This window comes from Ovis canadensis, chromosome 7, assembly GCF_042477335.2.
Source record: "Ovis canadensis isolate MfBH-ARS-UI-01 breed Bighorn chromosome 7, ARS-UI_OviCan_v2, whole genome shotgun sequence".
Lineage (NCBI taxonomy): Eukaryota > Metazoa > Chordata > Mammalia > Artiodactyla > Bovidae > Ovis > Ovis canadensis.
In genome coordinates, this window is record NC_091251.1 from 48,358,170 (window position 1) to 48,376,750 (window position 18,581).

The following is an 18,581-nucleotide window of genomic DNA, read 5'->3' on the forward strand; positions in this document are numbered from 1 at the left end:
TCTCCTGCATTGCAGGCAAATTCTTTACCGTTAAGCCACTGGTGAAGCCCAAGGGAAGCCCCAGATACTCTCAATAAAACCATCCAAACAAAAATAGTTCTGAATGTTTTTCTACTTACACTAGATGTGTGAGAGTTGTGAATTCACTTCCAACACAAGAATAATGCTACTTTATGGAGACCATTCTGAAGAAATTTGCGTTGCTGCCTGATTTTTCTGGCACTTTTCTTATTTTACCCCTTGCTCTGATTTGTGATTCTGCCAACCTGACCCCTGTTATCCTCTCAACGTTCCATATAGTTAGGAAAATAGTCTGAGGAACAGGAAAACCCAAAGGGTTTCCTGACATGCAAAATAGAGAGTTGAGATATTAATAAAATTAATCAATGTATTATGGAATTTCCTAAGGTAATCCCTGTAAAACATGAATTTATATGAGATTTATTCTGCAATTTGTGGAATCTACTCATTAAGTTTATCTTAGAAATTAGTATAATTCAAGATAAGCAGATGACGTTCTAGAGTTCTTTTTATTTTGCCTTTTCTTTTTCCTTTCTCACCATTTCCAAGTTAATTTCCTCTTCTTTTGGGAAAACCACATAAATGTTTGTAGGAAAAGATTTACATTAGGACATGGTAAGAGCAGGAGTCTAGGAATTTATGAACTGTTCTAGGAGATGATGGACCTCCAAGGTTGCACTACCCAAATTTAGGATACCAAAACAGGACTCAAATATCTTACTTGAGACTTTGAATCACTTTAATGTAGAAGGCTAGTAAAAGGGAAAAGTCATTCACTTCCTGAAGGCTGTGGTAAGATTACATTTTCAAGGAGACCCTACACAGACAATATGCTTCCTTGTCAAAAATTAATTTACCTCAAGATGGCAACATTTTTGATCAGTAGATACTAATAGTACTTTCTGTAACTTATATTTTCTTTTCTGAGTCTAAGCTTTTGTGGGGTGTAAAAATTTACCTTGGTCAATAAAGATTTACTTGAAAAACTGCAGGATGGAAGGCTTTCTGCAGAAAACCTGATGATAGGTGGGACTCACTGAACAGTGTATCAGTAATCTGCGTTGCCTTTTCTCTCCAAGCTCATCTTACACTCTTTTCATCTCCAACTCCAGATTCAGAGACTTAGAGACAGGGCTTGTCTTTAGCTACTGCATTACAGAGAGTAATAGCAAAGGCAAATTAGATCTGGTTTTAGATCCAAGTTCCACCGTTTAGTAGCTGTGTATTCTTTCTAACTTATTTAGTATCAGTCTCATTTTCCTCATCTCTGAAATGAGATAACAGTACCTACTTCATGGATTCTTGGGAAGAGTAAACAAGATAATGCGTAAAAACCAATCAGTCCCTGCTGCTAAGTCACTTCAGTCGTGTCAGACTCTGTGTGACCCCATAGACAGCAGCCCACCAGGCTCCCCTGTCCCTGGGATTCTCCAGGCAAGAACACTGAAATGGGCTGCCATTTCCTTCTCCAATGCATGAAAGTGAAAAGTGAAAGTGAAGTCGCTCAGTTGTGTCTGACCCTCAGCGACCCCATGGACTGCAGCCTTCCAGGCTCCTCCGTCCATGGGATTTTCTAGGCAAGAGTACTAGAGTGGGGTGACATTGCCTTCTCCGAATCAGTCGCTAGTACATAATAATTGAAAGTCATTGCTGTTATTAGATATAACCAAAACAAAGATGATTTTGATAACCCTTTCTAAGCTATTCCTTTTATTTCTTCAGGCAGAATGTTCCAAAAGTATGAACTGGATATGATGGAACTTAGTTAAGGAAACCATTCTGGATTCTCTGAAATTTTACTTTATAAATCACAGTGAGGTCACTTTAAGAAGTCCTGAGGGAGAAAGCTAGCTTGGTTAAATCACAGAACAGTGTAACTTCAATTCTAACAAAGGAAATTCAGATCAAAACTTCTGAGGTGCTTTTTTCTCACCTATCTAATTGGCATAAATTTGAAAGTTTGTCGAGATACCCTGCTAATGAGGCTGTGGAAAAACAGAAATGCTCAGTATTACTGATGGAAACACAAAAATCATTCATATAGCTCCTACGGAGGAGAAAAAGTGTTATTCACTCAGTTGTGTCCAACTCTTTGCAACCCCATTGCCTGTAGCCTGCCAGGTTCTCTGTCCATGGAATTCTCTAGGTAAGAATACTGCAGTGGGTTGCCATGCCCTTCTCCATGGGATCTTCCTGACCCAGGGATTGAATGTGGGTCTCCTGCATCGTAGGCAGATTCTTTACCTTCTGAGCCAGGGAAGTCCTACAGAAGAAAATGGGAATATTTAGCTTAAGTGCATAAGCATTTTCTTTTGGACTCAGCAATTCTACTTTTAGGAACCTACTGCAAAGACGTATTGGCGAAAATAAGAAAAGGTGTATGCATACGGCTATTTACACCAGGAATACTTCTAGTACCAAAAGACTGGAAGCAATCAAATTTGCTCTTAGTAAGAAATGATAATATATAAACTATGGACATCCACGATGCAGACGTAGAAAGGAATGAGGTATATCTCTCTATACTGACAGCAAGTGATACACAGGATATACTGTAAAGTATAAAACAAAGTCAGAATCAGGAATTCCCTGGCAGCCCAGTGGTTAAGACTCAGTGCATTTATCGTTGTGGCCTGGGTTCAATCCCTGGTTGGGGAACTAAGATTCCAAAAGCTATGCAGGGCAGCCAAAAAGCCAAAACAAAGAAACAAAACCATAGTCAGAGTAGTATGTATGTTGCTGCTTATGTAAGAAAGGGGGAGGATAAAAATATATTGTATATATAGTATATACATAAACTAAAAAGCATAGAAATGAAATTTTCTTCCTAGTCCTTCAGGTGCAAAAGTAGGTTATTTGAGATATTTCTTATTTCTTAAAGTAGGCATTTTTCGCTATGAACTTCCCTCTTACAGCTGTTTTGTTGTATTTCAGAAGTTTTGTTATGTTTATTATGTTTGTTGCTTTTGTCTTACATTTTTTACATTGCTTTCTTTGTTATTTTTCTGACCTATTATTCAGTAGCATTTGTTTAATCACATATTTGTGAATTTTCCAGTTTTCTTCTTATAATTGCTTTTTAGTTTCATACCATTGTGGTCAGAAAAGATGTCTGATATGGTTTAAATCCTCTTAAATTTATCTTATTTCATGGCCTTACATAAACTAATATGTAAATTATATGTTACAAAAATTTATAAAAGTATTGCAATTTAACTTTTTTTAATTAAAAAATAAAGACATAAAAGGAACCAGAAGTCCTTGAAGAAAAGGCCTATATCACACTTGGAACATGTTCAAGATGCACCTGAAACTTCCTGTCATGTCAGAAATAAAGGAAGCTAGCAGAGGCTACAGGAGCTGAGTAAAAAGTCAATGAGCCTCTTCAATAAATGGTGCTGGGAAAATTGGACAGTTACATGTAAAAGAATGAAATTAGAACACTTGCTAACACCATACACAAAGATAAACTCAAAATGGATTAGAAAACTAAATGTAAGACCAGAAACTATAAAACTCTTAGAGGAAAACATAGGCAGAACACTCGATGACATAAATCAAAGCAAGATCCTCTATGACTCAGCTCCTAGAGTAATGAAAATAAAAACAAAAGTAAACAAGCGGGACCCGATTAAACTTAAAAGCTTTTGCACAGCAAAGGAAACTATAAGCAAAGTGAAAAAACAACCCTCAGAAGGGAGAAAATAATAGCAAATGAAACAATTGACAAAGGATTAATTTCCAAAATATACAAGCAGCTCATACAACTTAATACCAGAAAAACAAACAATGCAATCAAAAAGTAGCAAAAAGACCTAAACAGACATTTCTCCAAAGAAGACATATAGATGGCTAACAAACACATGAAAAGATGCTCAACGTCACTCATTATTAGAGAAACGCAAATCAAGACTACAATGAGATATCACCTCACACTGGTCAGAATGGCCCACCTTAAAAAAATAAATAAATGCTGGTGAAGGTGTGGAGAAAAGGGAACACTCTTGCACTGTTGGTGGGAATGTAAATTGATACAGCCACTATGGAAGATGGTATGGAGATTCCTTAAAAAACTAGGAATAAAACCACCATGAGACCCAGCAATCCCACTCCTAGGCATATACCCTGAGGAAACCAAATTGAAAGAGACACATGCATCCCATTGTTCACTGCAGCACTATTTACAATAGCTAGAACATGGAAGCAAACTAGATGTCCATTGACAGATGAATGGATAAAGTTGTGGTGCTTATACACAATGGAATATTACTAAACCATAAAAAGGAACACATTTGAGTCAGTTCTAATGAGGTGGATGAACCTAGAGCCTATTATATAGAGTGAAGTGAGTCAGAAAGAGAAAGATAAATATCGTATTCTAATGCATATATGTGGAATCTAGAAAAATGGTACTGAAGAATTTATTTACAGGACAGCAATGGACAACAGACAGACAACGAACAGAGAACAGACATATGGATATGGGGAGAGGGGAGAAGAGGGTGAGATGTATGGAAAGAGTAACATGGAAACTTACATTTCCATATGTAAAATGGATAGCCAACAGGAATTTGCTGTTGGCTCAAGAAACTCAAATAGGGGCTCTGTATCAACCTAGAGGAGTGGGATGAGGAGGGAGATTGGAGGGAGTTTCAATAGAGATGGGATATATGTATAACAGTGCAAAGAAATAGAGGAAAATAATAGAATGGGAAAGACTAGAGATCTCTTCAAGAAAATTAGAGATACCAAGGGAACATTTCATGCAAAGATGGGCTCAATAAAGGACAGAAAATGTATGGACTTAACAGAAGTAGAAGATATTAAGAAGAGGTGGCAAGAATACATAGAAGAACTATACAAAAAAGATCTTCATGACCCAGATAATCACGATGTTGTGATCACTCACCTAGAGCCAGACATCCTGGAATGTGAAGTCAGGTGGGCCTAAGGAAGCATCACCACGAACAAAACTAGTGGAGGGGATGGAATTCCAGTTGAGCTGTTTCAAATCCTGAAAGATGATGCTGTGAAAGTGCTGGACTCAATATGCTAGCAAATTTGGAAAACTCAGCAGTGGCCACAGGACTGGAAAAGGTCATTTTCCAATGACTTTCATTTTCCAATGTAAAGGTCATTTTCATTCCAATCCCAAAGAAAGGCAATGCCAAAGAATGCTCAAACTACTGCACAATTGCACTCATTTCACACACTAGCAAAGGAATGCTCAAAATTCTCCAAACCAGGCTTCAGCAATATGTGAACCGTGATGTTCAAGCTGGTTTTAGAAAAGGCAGAGGAACCAGACATCAAATTGCCGACATCTGCTGGATCATGGAAAAAGCAAGAGTGTTCCAGAAAAACATCTATTTCTGCTTTATTGACTATGCCAAAGCCTTCGACTGTGTGGATCACAATAAACTGTGGAAAATTCTGAAAGAGATGGGAATACCAGACCACCTGACCTGCCTCTTGAGAAATCTGTATGCAGGTCAGGAAGTAACAGTTAGAACTGGACACTGAACAACAGATTGGTTCCAAATAGGAAAAGGAGTACGTCAAGGCTGTATATTGTCACCCTACTTATTTAACTTATATGCAAAGTACATCATGAGAAACACTGGGCTGGGTGAAGCACAGGCTGGAATCAAGATTGCTGGGAGAAATATCAATAACCTCAGATATGCAGATGATACCACCCTCATGGTAGAAAGTGAAGAACGAAAGAGCCTCTTAATGAAAGTGAAAGAGGAGAGTGAAAAAGTTGGCTTAAAGCTCAACATTCAGAAAACGAAGATCATGGCATCTCGTTCCATTACTTCATGGCAAATAGATGGGGAAACAGTGGAAAAAGTGTCAGACTTTATCTTTTGGGACTCCAAAATCACTGTAGATGGTGACTATAGCCATGAAATTAAAAGATGCTTACTCCTTGGAAGGAAAATTATAACCAACCTAGACAGCATATTAAAAATCAGAGACATTACTTTGCCAACAAAGGTCTGTCTAGTCAAGGCTATGGTTTTTCCAGCGGTCATGTATGGATGTGAGAGTTGGACTGTGAAGAAAGCTGAGCGCTGAAGAATTGATGCTTTTGAACTGTGGTGTTGGAGAAGACTTTTGAGAGTCCCTTGGATTGCAAGGAGATCCAAGCAGTCCATACTAAAGAGGATCAGTCCTGGTTGTTCACTGGAAGGACTGATGTTAAAGCTGAAACTCCAATACTTTGGCCACCTGATGCGAAGAGCTGACTCATTTGAAAAGACCCTGATGCTGGGAAAGATTGAGGGCAGGCAGAGAACGGGATGACAGAGGATAAGATGGTTGGATGGCATCACCGTCTCAATGGACATGAGTTTGGGTAGACTCTGGGAGTTGGTGATGGACAGGGAGGCCTGGCGAGCTGCAGTCCATGGGGCTGCAAAGAGTCGGACACTACTGAGCGACTAAACTGAAACTGAACTGAATATGTATACCTATGGCTGATTCATGTTGAGGTTTGACAGAAAACAGCAAAATTCTGTAAAGCAGTTATCCTTCAATAAAAAATAAATTAATTAAAGAAGAAGTCAGTGAGGTTCCCACTGGCCAAAGTTGGGGTGATTTTGGCTCCCAAGAATAGTAACTGTAGTAGACTGAAGCAAACCAAATAAGTTTAAACTCATGACTTTATAATATTGTTATAAACAACAACAACAGCTTACTAACCACCTTTGGAAAGTGCTAATGAACCAATTTACTTTGAAAACTAGTAAATAAAACAAAATTTAGTATTTGTCCTGCCTTTACTATGTGACCTGTCCTTCAGCTGATGAGGGAAAATTGCTTTGAAGTATTTAAATTCCTAAATGAAAAGTGATAAAACTGAGTTGCAACCTCGTAATACTATGATTTATAATAAGAAATATATTTGGTCCTTGTCTCACTTTTTGGCACAGAGCTCCTAAAATCCTTGGGATTTCCTAAGTGCTGAACCTGGCAAAGGTGTTGCTTGATAATGTTAATAAGGTGACTTTTTTACCTCACTGAGTAATGAGGCCTGGTTGCCAGGTGAAGCAACCATATGATTAGAAAACCGTCACTTTTAGTCCCTCCCCAACCCATGGGAAGGCGGGGCTGGAAGTTTAAACAATCACCAATGGCCAATGATGTAATCATTCATACCTATGTAATAAGGCCTTCGTAAAACCCCCAAAGGATGATGTTCAGAGAGCTTCTAGGCTGAGGAACCAGAACACTTCTGTGTGCCATGTGCAGAGTCCTAACTCCACAAGGACAAAAGCTCTCTTGCTTGGGACCTCACCTTCTGTATCTCTTCAACTAGCTGTCAGTTTATATCCTTTAATAGCCTTGTAACAAGTTAGTAATCTAGTGACCAAACAGGTTTCCTGAGTTCTGTGAGCTGCTAGCAAATAAATCAATCCCAAGGAAGGGGTTTAGGAACCTTTGTTTTTATAGCCAGTAAGGCCAGAAGTGGAGAAGGCAATGGCACCCCACTCCAGTACTCTTGCCTGGAAAATCCCATGGACGGAGGAGCCTGGTGGGCTGTAATCCATGGGATTGTGAAGAGTTGGACACGACTGAGCGACTTCACTTTCACTTTTCACTTTCATGCATTGGAGAAGGAAATGGCAACCCACTCCAGTGTTCTTGCCTGGAGAATCCCAGAGATGGGGGAGCCTGATGGGCTGCCATCTATGGGGTCGCACAGAGTCGGACACGACTGAAGCGACTTAGCAGCAGCAGCAAGGCCAGAAGTATAAGTAGCAATCCGGACTTTCAACTGGGTCTGAAGTCTGCTCTAGCAAATTAGCCATACCCAGGGAGTGGGTCGTCAGAATCTCTAGTTTGTAGCTGGTGGGTCAGAAGAAAAGGTAACACCATGGACTTGTGATTGAGGTCAGAAGTGGAGGGCAATCTTGAGGGACTGAACTCAGCTGTGGAATCTGATGCTATGTCTGAGTAGAACTCAATCAAAGGATACCCAGCTGGTATTAGAAAACTGCTTGGTGGTGAGGGGACCGCCCCCAGTTGTTGGAAACTGGGTCCAGAACCTTTAAGCTCTTAATGAAATGATGATTTAATTAATTCAGAGGATGCTCATTAGTGGCTGCAAATAGCACAAAAAGAAAGACAGGTGCCAATTGATTTGATCAAGGCTCTAGATTGAACTACCAAACCAGAAAAAATACAGAGGATAGAAAAACAATTAAATATCTCCATAGTGATCAATCTGTTAAATTAGTCTGTGGGAAATTTACAGAAAAAGCTGCCTGGTTTCTTAAACAAATACATGCTAAAGTGGAAAAGGAGGGGGGAAAGGAAGCTACTGAATAAAAGATTAAAAGACATATCAACCAATATTTGGATCCTCATTCAAACAAAGAGATGGTTAAAAAACTTATAATCACGTATTTGATGGTGTTAAGAAACTAACGTCTTTGGTTGTGATAACTGTATTATGTCTATGTTAAAAAGGTAGACTTCATCGTTCAAAGGCACATATTGAAATACTTATGAGCAATATAACTAAAAATATAGAATACTGTTATGACAACTTCTCCAACTTGAGGATAGAAATTTATATGCACATAAGATACACACACACACACACACACACACACACCTGGCTAAGACTCCATGCTTTCACCCTAGTCAGGGAACACAATATGTGTTTAAATATATATATATATATATAAATAAATATATACATATATATATACAAAAATGCATATGTATTTGGCTGCAACATTCAGCTTGCAGGATCTTAGTTCCCTGACCAGAGTGAAAGCACAGAGTCCTAGCCACTGAACTGCCAGGGAATTGCCAAGATGGAAAGATATTAATATAGCGATAGTTCCCGCATCCCAGCTTTACTGAGATATAATTAACATATAACATTGTGGAAGTTTAAATTATATAACATGATTATTTCATACATGTATATATTGTGAAACATTAATATTGGTTAATATATCCTTCATCTCACATAATTACATTTTTTTTTGGTGGTAGTGGTGGTGAGAATATTAAAGATTTATTCCAGGGTGGGAGGGAGGTCCACGGGGGAGAGGATATACGTACACATATAGCTAATAAGCGAAAGGCAAAGGAAAAAAGGAAAGATATACCCATCTGAATCCAGAGTTCCAAAGAATAGCAAGAAGAGATAAGAAAGCCTTTCTAAGTGAACAATGCAAAGAAATAGAGGAAAACAATAGAATGGGAAAGACTATAGATCTCTTCAAGAATATTAGAGATACCAAGGGAACATTTCATGCAAAGATGGGCACAATAAAGGACAGAAATGGTATGGACCTAACAGAAGCAGAAGAGATTAAGAAGAGGTGGCAAGAAAACACAGAAGAAGTACACAAAAAAGATCTTCATGACCCAGATAACCATGATGGTGTGATCACTCACCTAGAGCCAGACATCTTGGAGGGCGAAGTCAAGTGGGCCTTAGGGAGCACTACTATGAAAAAAGCTAATGGAGGTGACAGAATTCCAGCTGAGCTATTTCAAATCCTAAAAGATGATGCTGTCAAAGTGCTACACTCATTATGCCAGCAAATCCAGAAGACTCAGAGGTGGCCACAGGACTGGAAAAGGTCAGTTTTCATTTCAATCCCAAAAAAGGGCAATGCCAAACAATGTTCAAACTACCGCACAATTGCACTCATTTCACATGCTAGCAAAGTAATGCTCAAAATTCTCCAAGCCAGGCTTCAACAGTACATGAACCGAGGACTTCCAGATGTTCAAGCTGGATTTAGAAAAGGCAGAGGAACCAGAGATCAAACTGCCAACATCCTCTGGATCATAGAAAAAGCAAAAGAATTCCATAAAAACATCTACTTCTGCTCCATTGACTATGCTAAAGCCTTTGACTGTGGATCACAACTGTGGAAAATTCTTAAGGAGATGGGAATACCAAGCCACCTGACCTGCCTCCTGAGAAACCTGTATGTATGCAGGTCAAGAAGCAATAATTAGAACCAGACATGGAACAATGGACTGGTTCAGAATTGGGAAAGGAGTACATCAAGGCTGTATATTTTCACCCTGCTTATATATTTTCACCTTTACTTTATACGCAGAGTATATCACACAAAATGCTGGACTGGATGAAGCACAAGCTGGAATCAAGATTGTCAGGAGAAATATCAATAACCTCAGATATGCAGATGACACCACCCCTATGGCAGAAGTCGAAGAGGAACTAAAGAGCCTCTCAATGAAGGTGAAAGAGGAGAGAGTAAAAGCTGGCTTAAAACTCAACATTCAAAAAATCATGGCATCCGGTCCCATCACTTCATGGCAAACAGATGGGGAAACAATGGAAAGAGTGGAGGACTTTACTTTCTTGGGCTCCAAAATCACTGCAGATGGTGACCACAGCCATGAAATTAAAAGATGCTTGCTCCTTGGAAGAAAAGCTATGACAAACCTAGACAGCATATTAAAAAGCAGAGACATTACTTTGCCGACAAATCTCCATATAGTCAGAGCTATGGTTTTACCAGTAGTCACGTATGGATTTGAGAATTGGACAATAAAAAATGCTGAGCGCCAAAGAATTGATGCTTTTGAACTGTGGTGTTGGAGAAGACACTTGAGAATCCCTTGGACTGCAAGGGGTCAAACCAGTCAGTCCTAAAGGAAATCAATCCTGAATATTCTTTAGAAGGACTGATGCTGTAACTAAAATACTTTGGCTGCCTGATGGGAAGAGCTGACTCATTGGAAAAGACCCTGATGCTGGAAAAGATTGAAGGCAGGAGGAGTAGGGGATGACAGAGGATGAGATGGTTGGATGGCATCACTGACTCAATGGACAAGAGTTTGAGCAAGCTCTGGGAGATGGTGAAGGACAGGGAAGCCTGGCGTGTTGTAGTCCATTGGGTTGCAAAGAGTTTGACACAACTGAGTGACTGAACAACAACAACAACAACTAATTCACTTTGTTGTACAGCAGAAACTAAGACAACATTGTAAAGCAACTATGCTCCAATTAACAGAGGAAAAGATCAATGGATATACTACCCACAAAGCAAACTAGGAGCTAAAAAAAATGTATTCTCTTGGCAAATTCAACTTTCAACATTATTAAATAAAATCATCCTGCTATACATTAGATCCCCAGAAATTATAGCTGGGTGTTTGTACCCTTTGACCAACATATCCTCATTCTCCCTATCTACTCTGTTTCTATGAGTTTGGTTTTTTTAGATTCTCTATACAAGCGAGATCATACAGGATTTTTCTGCCTGAATTATTTAACTCAGTACAATGCTCATCTATGTTGTCATAGATGGCAGGATTTTCTTTTTTGATAATGGATGAGTAATATCTCACTATATATATATACATATATATATATGTATATATATATCAGATGTTCTGTATCCATTCACTCTTCAGTGGACAATTAGGTTGTTGCCACATCTTGGCAAATCATAAATAATGCTGCAATGAACATGAGAATACAGATATATTTTTGAAACAGTGATTTCATTTCCTTTGAATATATACCCAGAAGAGGGATTGCTGGATCATAGGTAGCTCTATTTTTAGTGTTTTGAGGAACTTTCATACTGTTTTCCCTTATACAGCCATTTTTTCCACTGCAAAGCACAGTGAGTAGAGAAGTCATTCAGAAGACTAGGTTTCCAGGTGAATTTGAATTGTAAATCAGCTGTCCCAATACTCCAGGGATGAGTCCATTCAAACAGATGAGAGAGGAGGCTGGATAGGTAAACCACTATTGGAACATGCCTGACATATAAAGGCATCACCATGACTCTACTACTGCCACTGCAGGACTAAAATAGCCTCCAACTGGTCCCTCTTGGGCTTCTATCCTTTCCCTTTCCTGAAAATAGTCTCAAAACAGTAGCCAGAGTAAACCTTTAAAAATATAGATCACATAATTTTACTTAATTTTTTAATTTTTAAAATTTTACTGGAGTATAGTTGATTTACAAGGTTGGGTTAATTTCTGCTGTATAGCAAAGTGAATCAGTTATACATATACCTACATCTTTTTTAGATTCTTTCCCATATAGGTCATTATATTGAGTAGAGTTCCCTGTGCAATACAGTGGGTCTTTATGAGTTATCTATTTTATATATAGTAGTGTGGATATGCCAATCCCAATATCTAATTTATCCCTCCCTCCCTGCCCCCATAACCATAAATTGGTTTTCTACATCTGTAACTCTATTTCTGTTTTAAAACTAAGTTCATTTGTACCATTTTTTAAGATTCCACATAAAAGTAATATCATATGTTATTTGTTTTTGTCTGACTTACTTCACTCAGTATGACAATCTCTTGGTCCATCCATGTTGCAGAAAATGGCGTTATTTCATTCTTTTTTATGGTTGAGAATAATTTTACTTTGTCCTTAACATTGTCCAGTAGCTTTCCAGCTCACCTAGAATAAAATCCAAAGGCGTTACCATGGCCTCATGCTACCTCTATGATTCTCTCCCTCTGTCACTCCATGCTATCCCCACTGGCTTTCCTACTGTTCCTCTAACATTCCAAGTTTTTACCAAGTTCAGGGTCTGTTCCCTGTGTCTGAAACTGCCCTTCCACAGAACAGCATCACTCTTCTTTTACAACCTTCAGATTTTTCTCAAGTGTCACATTCTCAAGGCCTTCCCTGGCCATATTATTTACAGTTTCAACACCCTCCTTACTCACTTCCTACCCCCCCTTCTGCTTTATTTTCACTTCTTAGCTAATCTGATATACATTTTACTTGTTTTACTTATTATTAGTTTCTTTCACCAAGTTGCATGAGGTCAGAGGTTTGCCTGTTTTCTTCACTGCTATGACCTTAATCGTAATACATGACTACTTAGGAAACACTTGTTAAATACATAAACTAATACCTGCAAGTGCTCCTCCCTCCAACACGTGTACAGTTCCTGAAATCCTATATAAAGTAGCACCTTTCTCCCTACATACACACAGAGACCATTACTGCATTTCCTTACCGTGCTTTTCCCAAAAAGTTTCATTTAGCACCATTCGACATATTATATATTCACGTATTTACTCTCTCTTCCCTTCCCTGTGGATTCTAATTTCCATGAAGGTTAGGACTGTATCCTCAGGGCCTTAGAACAGCACTTGACTCCGAGCAGGTACTCAGTAGTTACTTCTTGGATGAATTAATGAACCATTTCTGTCCGATACTATTCCCTACAAGATCACAAACTCTGCCAGGGTGCCGCTGAGCTTCCAGCACAATCTAAGAGAAGCTCGCCAGTGAGAACTCTAAATCCCGAATCCAGAGCCTTTTAAAGGAAAGACAATGTCCCTTGAAGGGAACAGCAAAAACATTGGTGTTCCCCTAATATTTAACCACAGGATTGACAGATCAGGCGAACGCAGAGAATAAAGGATTTAGTACATTACTAAACGTACTAAACGAAGACTGTAAACTGTCTAGTGTTAACGAATTTACTAGACTTTGTAGTGCTTCGGACACTGGAAAAACAAAAGCTAGTTTCTCTCAAGCGGGAGCCAGCCTTACCCACCCAGGATCTACACCACCCCGACCGCGAGGCTCAGGATTGGTCCAGGCTCCTCAGGCCTGACTGGGCTTCCTGCCAGCTTGTGGGAGAGGCAGTCCCGTGAGGCGCGTGGGCGGAGCGAGGCGGGGCGGCCCGGGCGTCCTCCCGCCCACCCAGCTCAGGATTGGCCGAGGCTCTGCAGGCACCTCCCCAGCCAGGCGTCGGCCCGCATATGGGCGGGGTCGTCCTGCGAGGCGCGTGGGGCAGGCGGGGCCGGACCCAGGTTGGGGCTGGGCTGGGGCTTGTCTTGACTTGGGGCTGGGTCCGGGGATGCTGCAGCTGGGCAGACCTGCGGGGTCTGAGCCGTGGCCGACGGATGGCCAACGTGCGGGTGGCGGTGAGGGTCCGGCCCCTCAGCAAGAGGTGAGTCTGGGCGGGAGGGGGCGCCTGAGGCGTCAAGTGAGCTGAAAGGAAGGCGGGATCCCCGCCTCTCCCTTCAGTGAGTCTGGCGCGGAGAAATCAGACACAAAGTGGCCCAAGGGGCCAGCGTCCGGAAACCGTAAAGGCCTGGCCGGGACAAGGCCTGGCTTGGGTTGGGTTTTCGATTAGTGCCCTGGCGGGGAGCTCTTAGTGGAAAGCCTCGGGATGGGCTGTCCTGTCCGTGTCCCCGGAGTCACTGTGTCCCGGCAGGAGTTTTGAGGGACCGCCCGCGGCTCAAGTTTTGATGCACAGTTTGAGCCTTTCTCTCTGGATACGCTGAGAAGGGTTGGGAAGTGTCTCTAAGTGGGGAGAGGGGTCGGCGGTGTACTGTCTCTTCTTGGTGGCTCTGGAGTACCTGTAATGACTGAGGGAGAATCGTGAGTTTCTGCTTGCACATGGGTTTCTCTGTGAAGAAGTGGAGGAAAGCAGGTTGTAAGGCATAAGAGGGAAATTGAGGCTCAGAGAGATCGTGGTTTCATTCTGTGGGCGACTTCAAAAGTGTGAAGTATGACCCGGAGGGATGTTGTGGGGAGGGAGGTGGGAGGGGGGTTCGTGTTTGGGATCGCCTGTACACCGGTGGTGGATTCATGTCAATGTATGGCAAAACCAATACAGTATTATAAAGTAAAATAAAGTAAAAATAAAAAGTTAAAAAAAAAAGTGTGAAGTAGGGGGAAGTCATTCTAAGCCCTTCCCTCAGCGTAGCCAGTTCCCGTTTTTTGTTTTTGTTTTTTTTTCATGCGGGAATCTGATCCTACACTCCTCAGCTGTTGAGGCATCCAGGGTCCATAATTTCTTTCCCTTCTTACTGATTTTTCCACTCGCATGTTTGGAAAGTCAGGGCAGGCTTCACAGAAGGCTTGGTGTTTGAACGCAAACGCTTTTGGAAGAGTTAGTTTGCTGACAGGTGGAGGAGAAGGTGTAGAGAGCATTCTGTGAGAACACAGAGCGAAGGACTTAGGCTCTTAGGAAACAGAAAAGTTTTGGGCTTTTGAGGAGAGGCTGTGTGAAGGGAGGTGAGTGGTAGGGGATAAACCTGGCAGAATGTGGTTTGGGACCTGAAGGCACAATATTGAAACTATTTGGGAGGTTTAAAAATCTCCAGGACACAAGATGGCTTGAAACTTGGACAGAGCAGTCAGAAAAAGACGTTGTCTCTCAGAACAAAATTCGGTTCTAGCAGGAGCAGGGCTTCCCTGGCGGCTCATTTGGTAAAGAATCTGCGTGCAGTGTGGGAGACTGGGGTTCGATCCTTGGGTTGGGAAGATCCCTTGAGGAGGGCATGGCAACTCACTCCAGTATTCTTGCCTTGAGAATCCCATGGACAGAGGAGCCTGGTGGGCTATGGTCCATGGGGTCACGAAGAGTTGGACAGAGGTCACTGAGCGATTAAGCACAGCACACAGCACAGCAGAGTCTGTGCTTGTCCTGAATGGAGGTGATTGGCTTGAAAAGTCATACAGTTGACTGAATAATGAGAGCAGTGTGATAAGGGAAAGGGACAAAAAAAGTAGGAAAAGACAGAAGTGGTGCAATGGGAACTTCACTGGTGGTCCAGTGGCTAAGACCTTGCATTCCTAACGCAAGGGGTTTGATTTCAATCCCTGGTCTGGAACTAGATCCCACATGCTACAATGAAGAGTTGGCAAGAGTTTGGCAGCCACAGTAGAGAATAACATGTCAAACAAAAGTGAAGGGAAAATAAGGGCACAAAAGCTTATTAATTTTTAACTAAATTTTATTTTTTATTATTTTGGCTGTCCTGGGTCTTCACTATTGTGTGTGGGCTTTCTCTAGTTGCAGCCAGTGGGTTTCTCATGGAGGTGGTTTATTATGTTTTGGAACATGGGCTCTAGAGCGCAGGTTCAGTAGTTGTGGTGTACAGGCTTAGTTCCTCCGCGGCCTGTTGAATCTTCCTGGACCAGGAATCGAACCTGCATTGCCTGCATTGGCAGGTGAGTTCTCAACCACCGACCACCAGGGAAGTCTGAAAAGCTTATTAACTTTTAGCTCAGGTTAAGAGCCTTGGGCAGCAAGGGGTAGAAGGGCAAGACTGCAGTTACCCAGATAGGAGAAGATTATAGCCTGCTGAAGATTCGGGAGCCAGGATGAATAAACCTAGCATGACCCCAGCTAAGAAGTCCAAACTATTCCCCTCTTCTCACCACACTGTATTCCAGGGTTTGTTAATTTCCACCACCTTCGCTGAGGCTCATCTCAACATAGGCTATTTACTGATTATGTGATTTGTCCCAGCCTTCAAAAAAGTAATCAGCACAGATTCGGTTAACAAAGTCATTGGATCTTATGTGGTACTTGGAAATAAATCTTAGAGTTCAAGCTTCCTTTTTTATTTTTCCAGATGAGAAAATGGTCTTGTTAAAGATCTAAAAGTAGGTAGAGCCAAGATTCCATTCACCAGACCAAGCTGCTCCTTCCTGAGATTACAGAAAAATTGTGCTTCTTTCTCAAATGCCTGTTTGCTCAGTAGGACTAGTAGAGACCATCAATAAAATGATAATATAGAGAATGGTTTTAGTGCGCTCCCTTTTACCGCACAGTTGTTTCCCATAATCAGAAAATCTGTGTCTCACTGTAAGAGGCTGCTGCTTGTTTGTCCCAAATCATTCATCATTGACAGAACATATTGGCCAATACTGTAGGCTCCAGAACACTTTCCACTGCCCTTTCAAAAAGGTAATTATCATGAACTATATTCCCTTTATGTGCTCTTCTTTTCACATCTGTGAAATAGTATAAATACTTCAATGGTTTTTTTATGAAGATTAAATGAAAGGATACATTAAAAATACTTAGAACAGAGCCTGGATGCTTTTAAGTGTCTGATAAAGTGCTAGTTATATAATTTTTAGCAGCTATTTTTATTCCTCCTTGTTCTTAGCTGTCTTTTTAAATTTTATAAATGAGTAGATAACAAGTGGAAATGGCTTGGCTATTTTCTAAGATAGTGATTTTCAAATTCTAGGATACATACAGTTCACCTGGGGAGCTTGTTATAATACAACTTGTTAAGAGGAATTCAAATTAACTAGCTCCACCACCTCCTGTAATTCTAATGAGTGAAGCCTGTGGACCACACTTTGAAAAACTGTCCTAGGAGTCAGTGTGTAACTGAGGATTTATTCCTATGCAAAACCTTTAATCCTAAGGAATGAATACCTATTGGTAGAATTCAGGCCCCAGAGGCAAGTGGTGGTAGCCACAGCAGACTTCTTTGAACTCTGTGCAGTCAGCTGCCCTGTTGAGGTTGGTGTTCTTTATTTCTCTTCTGCTCAACTTTAATTTGTCTTCATTTTGTTTTAGAATATATTGGAACCACTAGGTTACCAATGGCTGTGGGCCAGGCAGGGAAGGGGTGGTATCTCACCAACTATAGTGTCATATCCTTTTGTCAAGAGGTCAAGTTCAAGACCCTTTTTTATTTTGGCTGCTTTATGCTAGAGTCCTAGGTGAATCCTTAAGAAAGGGCTCACTTAAAAAAATTAGATTAAATAGATTTGTAAAAGTTTTTCCCCTTACTTTGTTGCTCAATTTTCTTATAGCCTGTATATTTTATAGTGGATAAAGAGAAAATAAAACCTATTTTTAAATGCAGAAGGGAAAAAAAATGGTCTTAACACCAAACTGAAAGATTTTCTTTAGGAGAGCTAGGGGCAGGGGATGCAGTTTTATAATCCTGGGGGACAAAGTATATCCGTACTGCCTTAAGTTCTGTCTAGTATGAAATATGAAAGAAAGAGCATCAGAGCCTTGAGGAAATTTAAGTAACAGGAATGCCATCACCTGTGAGAAGGAAATTTTTTTCTAGTACTTTATTCCAAATGCACTGACTAGTTTACAAAAATAATCTTAACCTAAAGACCCCTGTCTCACTGTGTATCCCTTGCCATCCCCTCCCCCCAAGTCCTCAAGGCCACATCCTGGCAACCCTGAGGGAAGATAAAAATGACACTGAACATATTTTCTCAACTTTCAGGTCCCAGGCCAGGAATAATTTAATTGATAGTTTTCACTGTAGTAGAAAGTACCAGTGAGTTAACTCCCATCTGTTAATATTCTGGCCTTGAGCACTTTATTTTAAAATATATATTTATTTGGTTGTGTCAGGTCTTAAGTGAGGCACATGGGCTCAGTAGTTTCCCCACGGCACGTGGAATCTTCCCAGACCAGGGGTGGAACCCACATCCCCCTGCACTGGAAGGCAGATTCCTAACCTCTGGACCACCAGGAAGTCTCTGACCTTAAGCACTTTAGCTAAAGCTCTATGTTGTGAGAAAAGATTTCATATCCAGATTGGAGTGTATTCCATTCATTTTGGGCTTCAGGTTTATGAATCATTTGGATTAAGCCCCTTAAAGTGAATTTAGGGTTCGTTAGTTGATAGAAGTGTTACTACATAACTACAATTTAGGAAGATCCTTAAGGATCTTGGCTGTTATTCTGGCTTAAGAAGATAATATAAGGAAAGGATTTAGGAGATATGTTCTCAGGTCTCAACAGAAAGGACTCTGAAACCTTTTTCATTATTT

The 18,581-nt window shown here is 40.7% G+C and overlaps 1 protein-coding gene and 1 long non-coding RNA gene across 12 annotated transcripts in view; one reads left to right on the forward strand and one right to left on the reverse strand.

Moving 5' to 3' along the window:
- Positions 1–511: 511 nt before the first annotated feature.
- Positions 512–13,633, reverse strand: LOC138443538 (uncharacterized). 2 transcript variants are annotated; one of them, XR_011258194.1, is made up of 4 exons: positions 13,030–13,627; positions 12,338–12,461; positions 2,178–2,284; positions 512–1,766 (listed from the first exon to the last, which is right to left on the reverse strand). It is a non-coding gene; the product is annotated as an uncharacterized lncRNA (long non-coding RNA). The 2 variants fall into 2 exon arrangements; XR_011258195.1 differs by having other exon boundaries at positions 746–1,766; positions 13,576–13,633.
- Positions 13,634–13,785: 152 nt separating this feature from the next.
- STARD9 (StAR related lipid transfer domain containing 9) overlaps positions 13,786–18,581 on the forward strand; it is a 114,411-nt gene continuing 109,615 nt past the window's right edge. For 9 of the 10 annotated variants that reach the window (XR_011258187.1, XR_011258188.1, XR_011258186.1 and 6 more), the window contains exon 1: positions 13,786–13,974. Coding sequence is in view for 7 of the 10 variants with exons in the window: in XM_069596059.1 (XP_069452160.1) it covers positions 13,928–13,974 (47 nt within the window). In the remaining 3 variants the exon portion in view is untranslated. Of the gene's footprint in view, positions 13,975–14,274; positions 14,409–18,581 lie in introns of those variants that run through there. The other variant, XM_069596061.1, reaches the window with a different exon arrangement.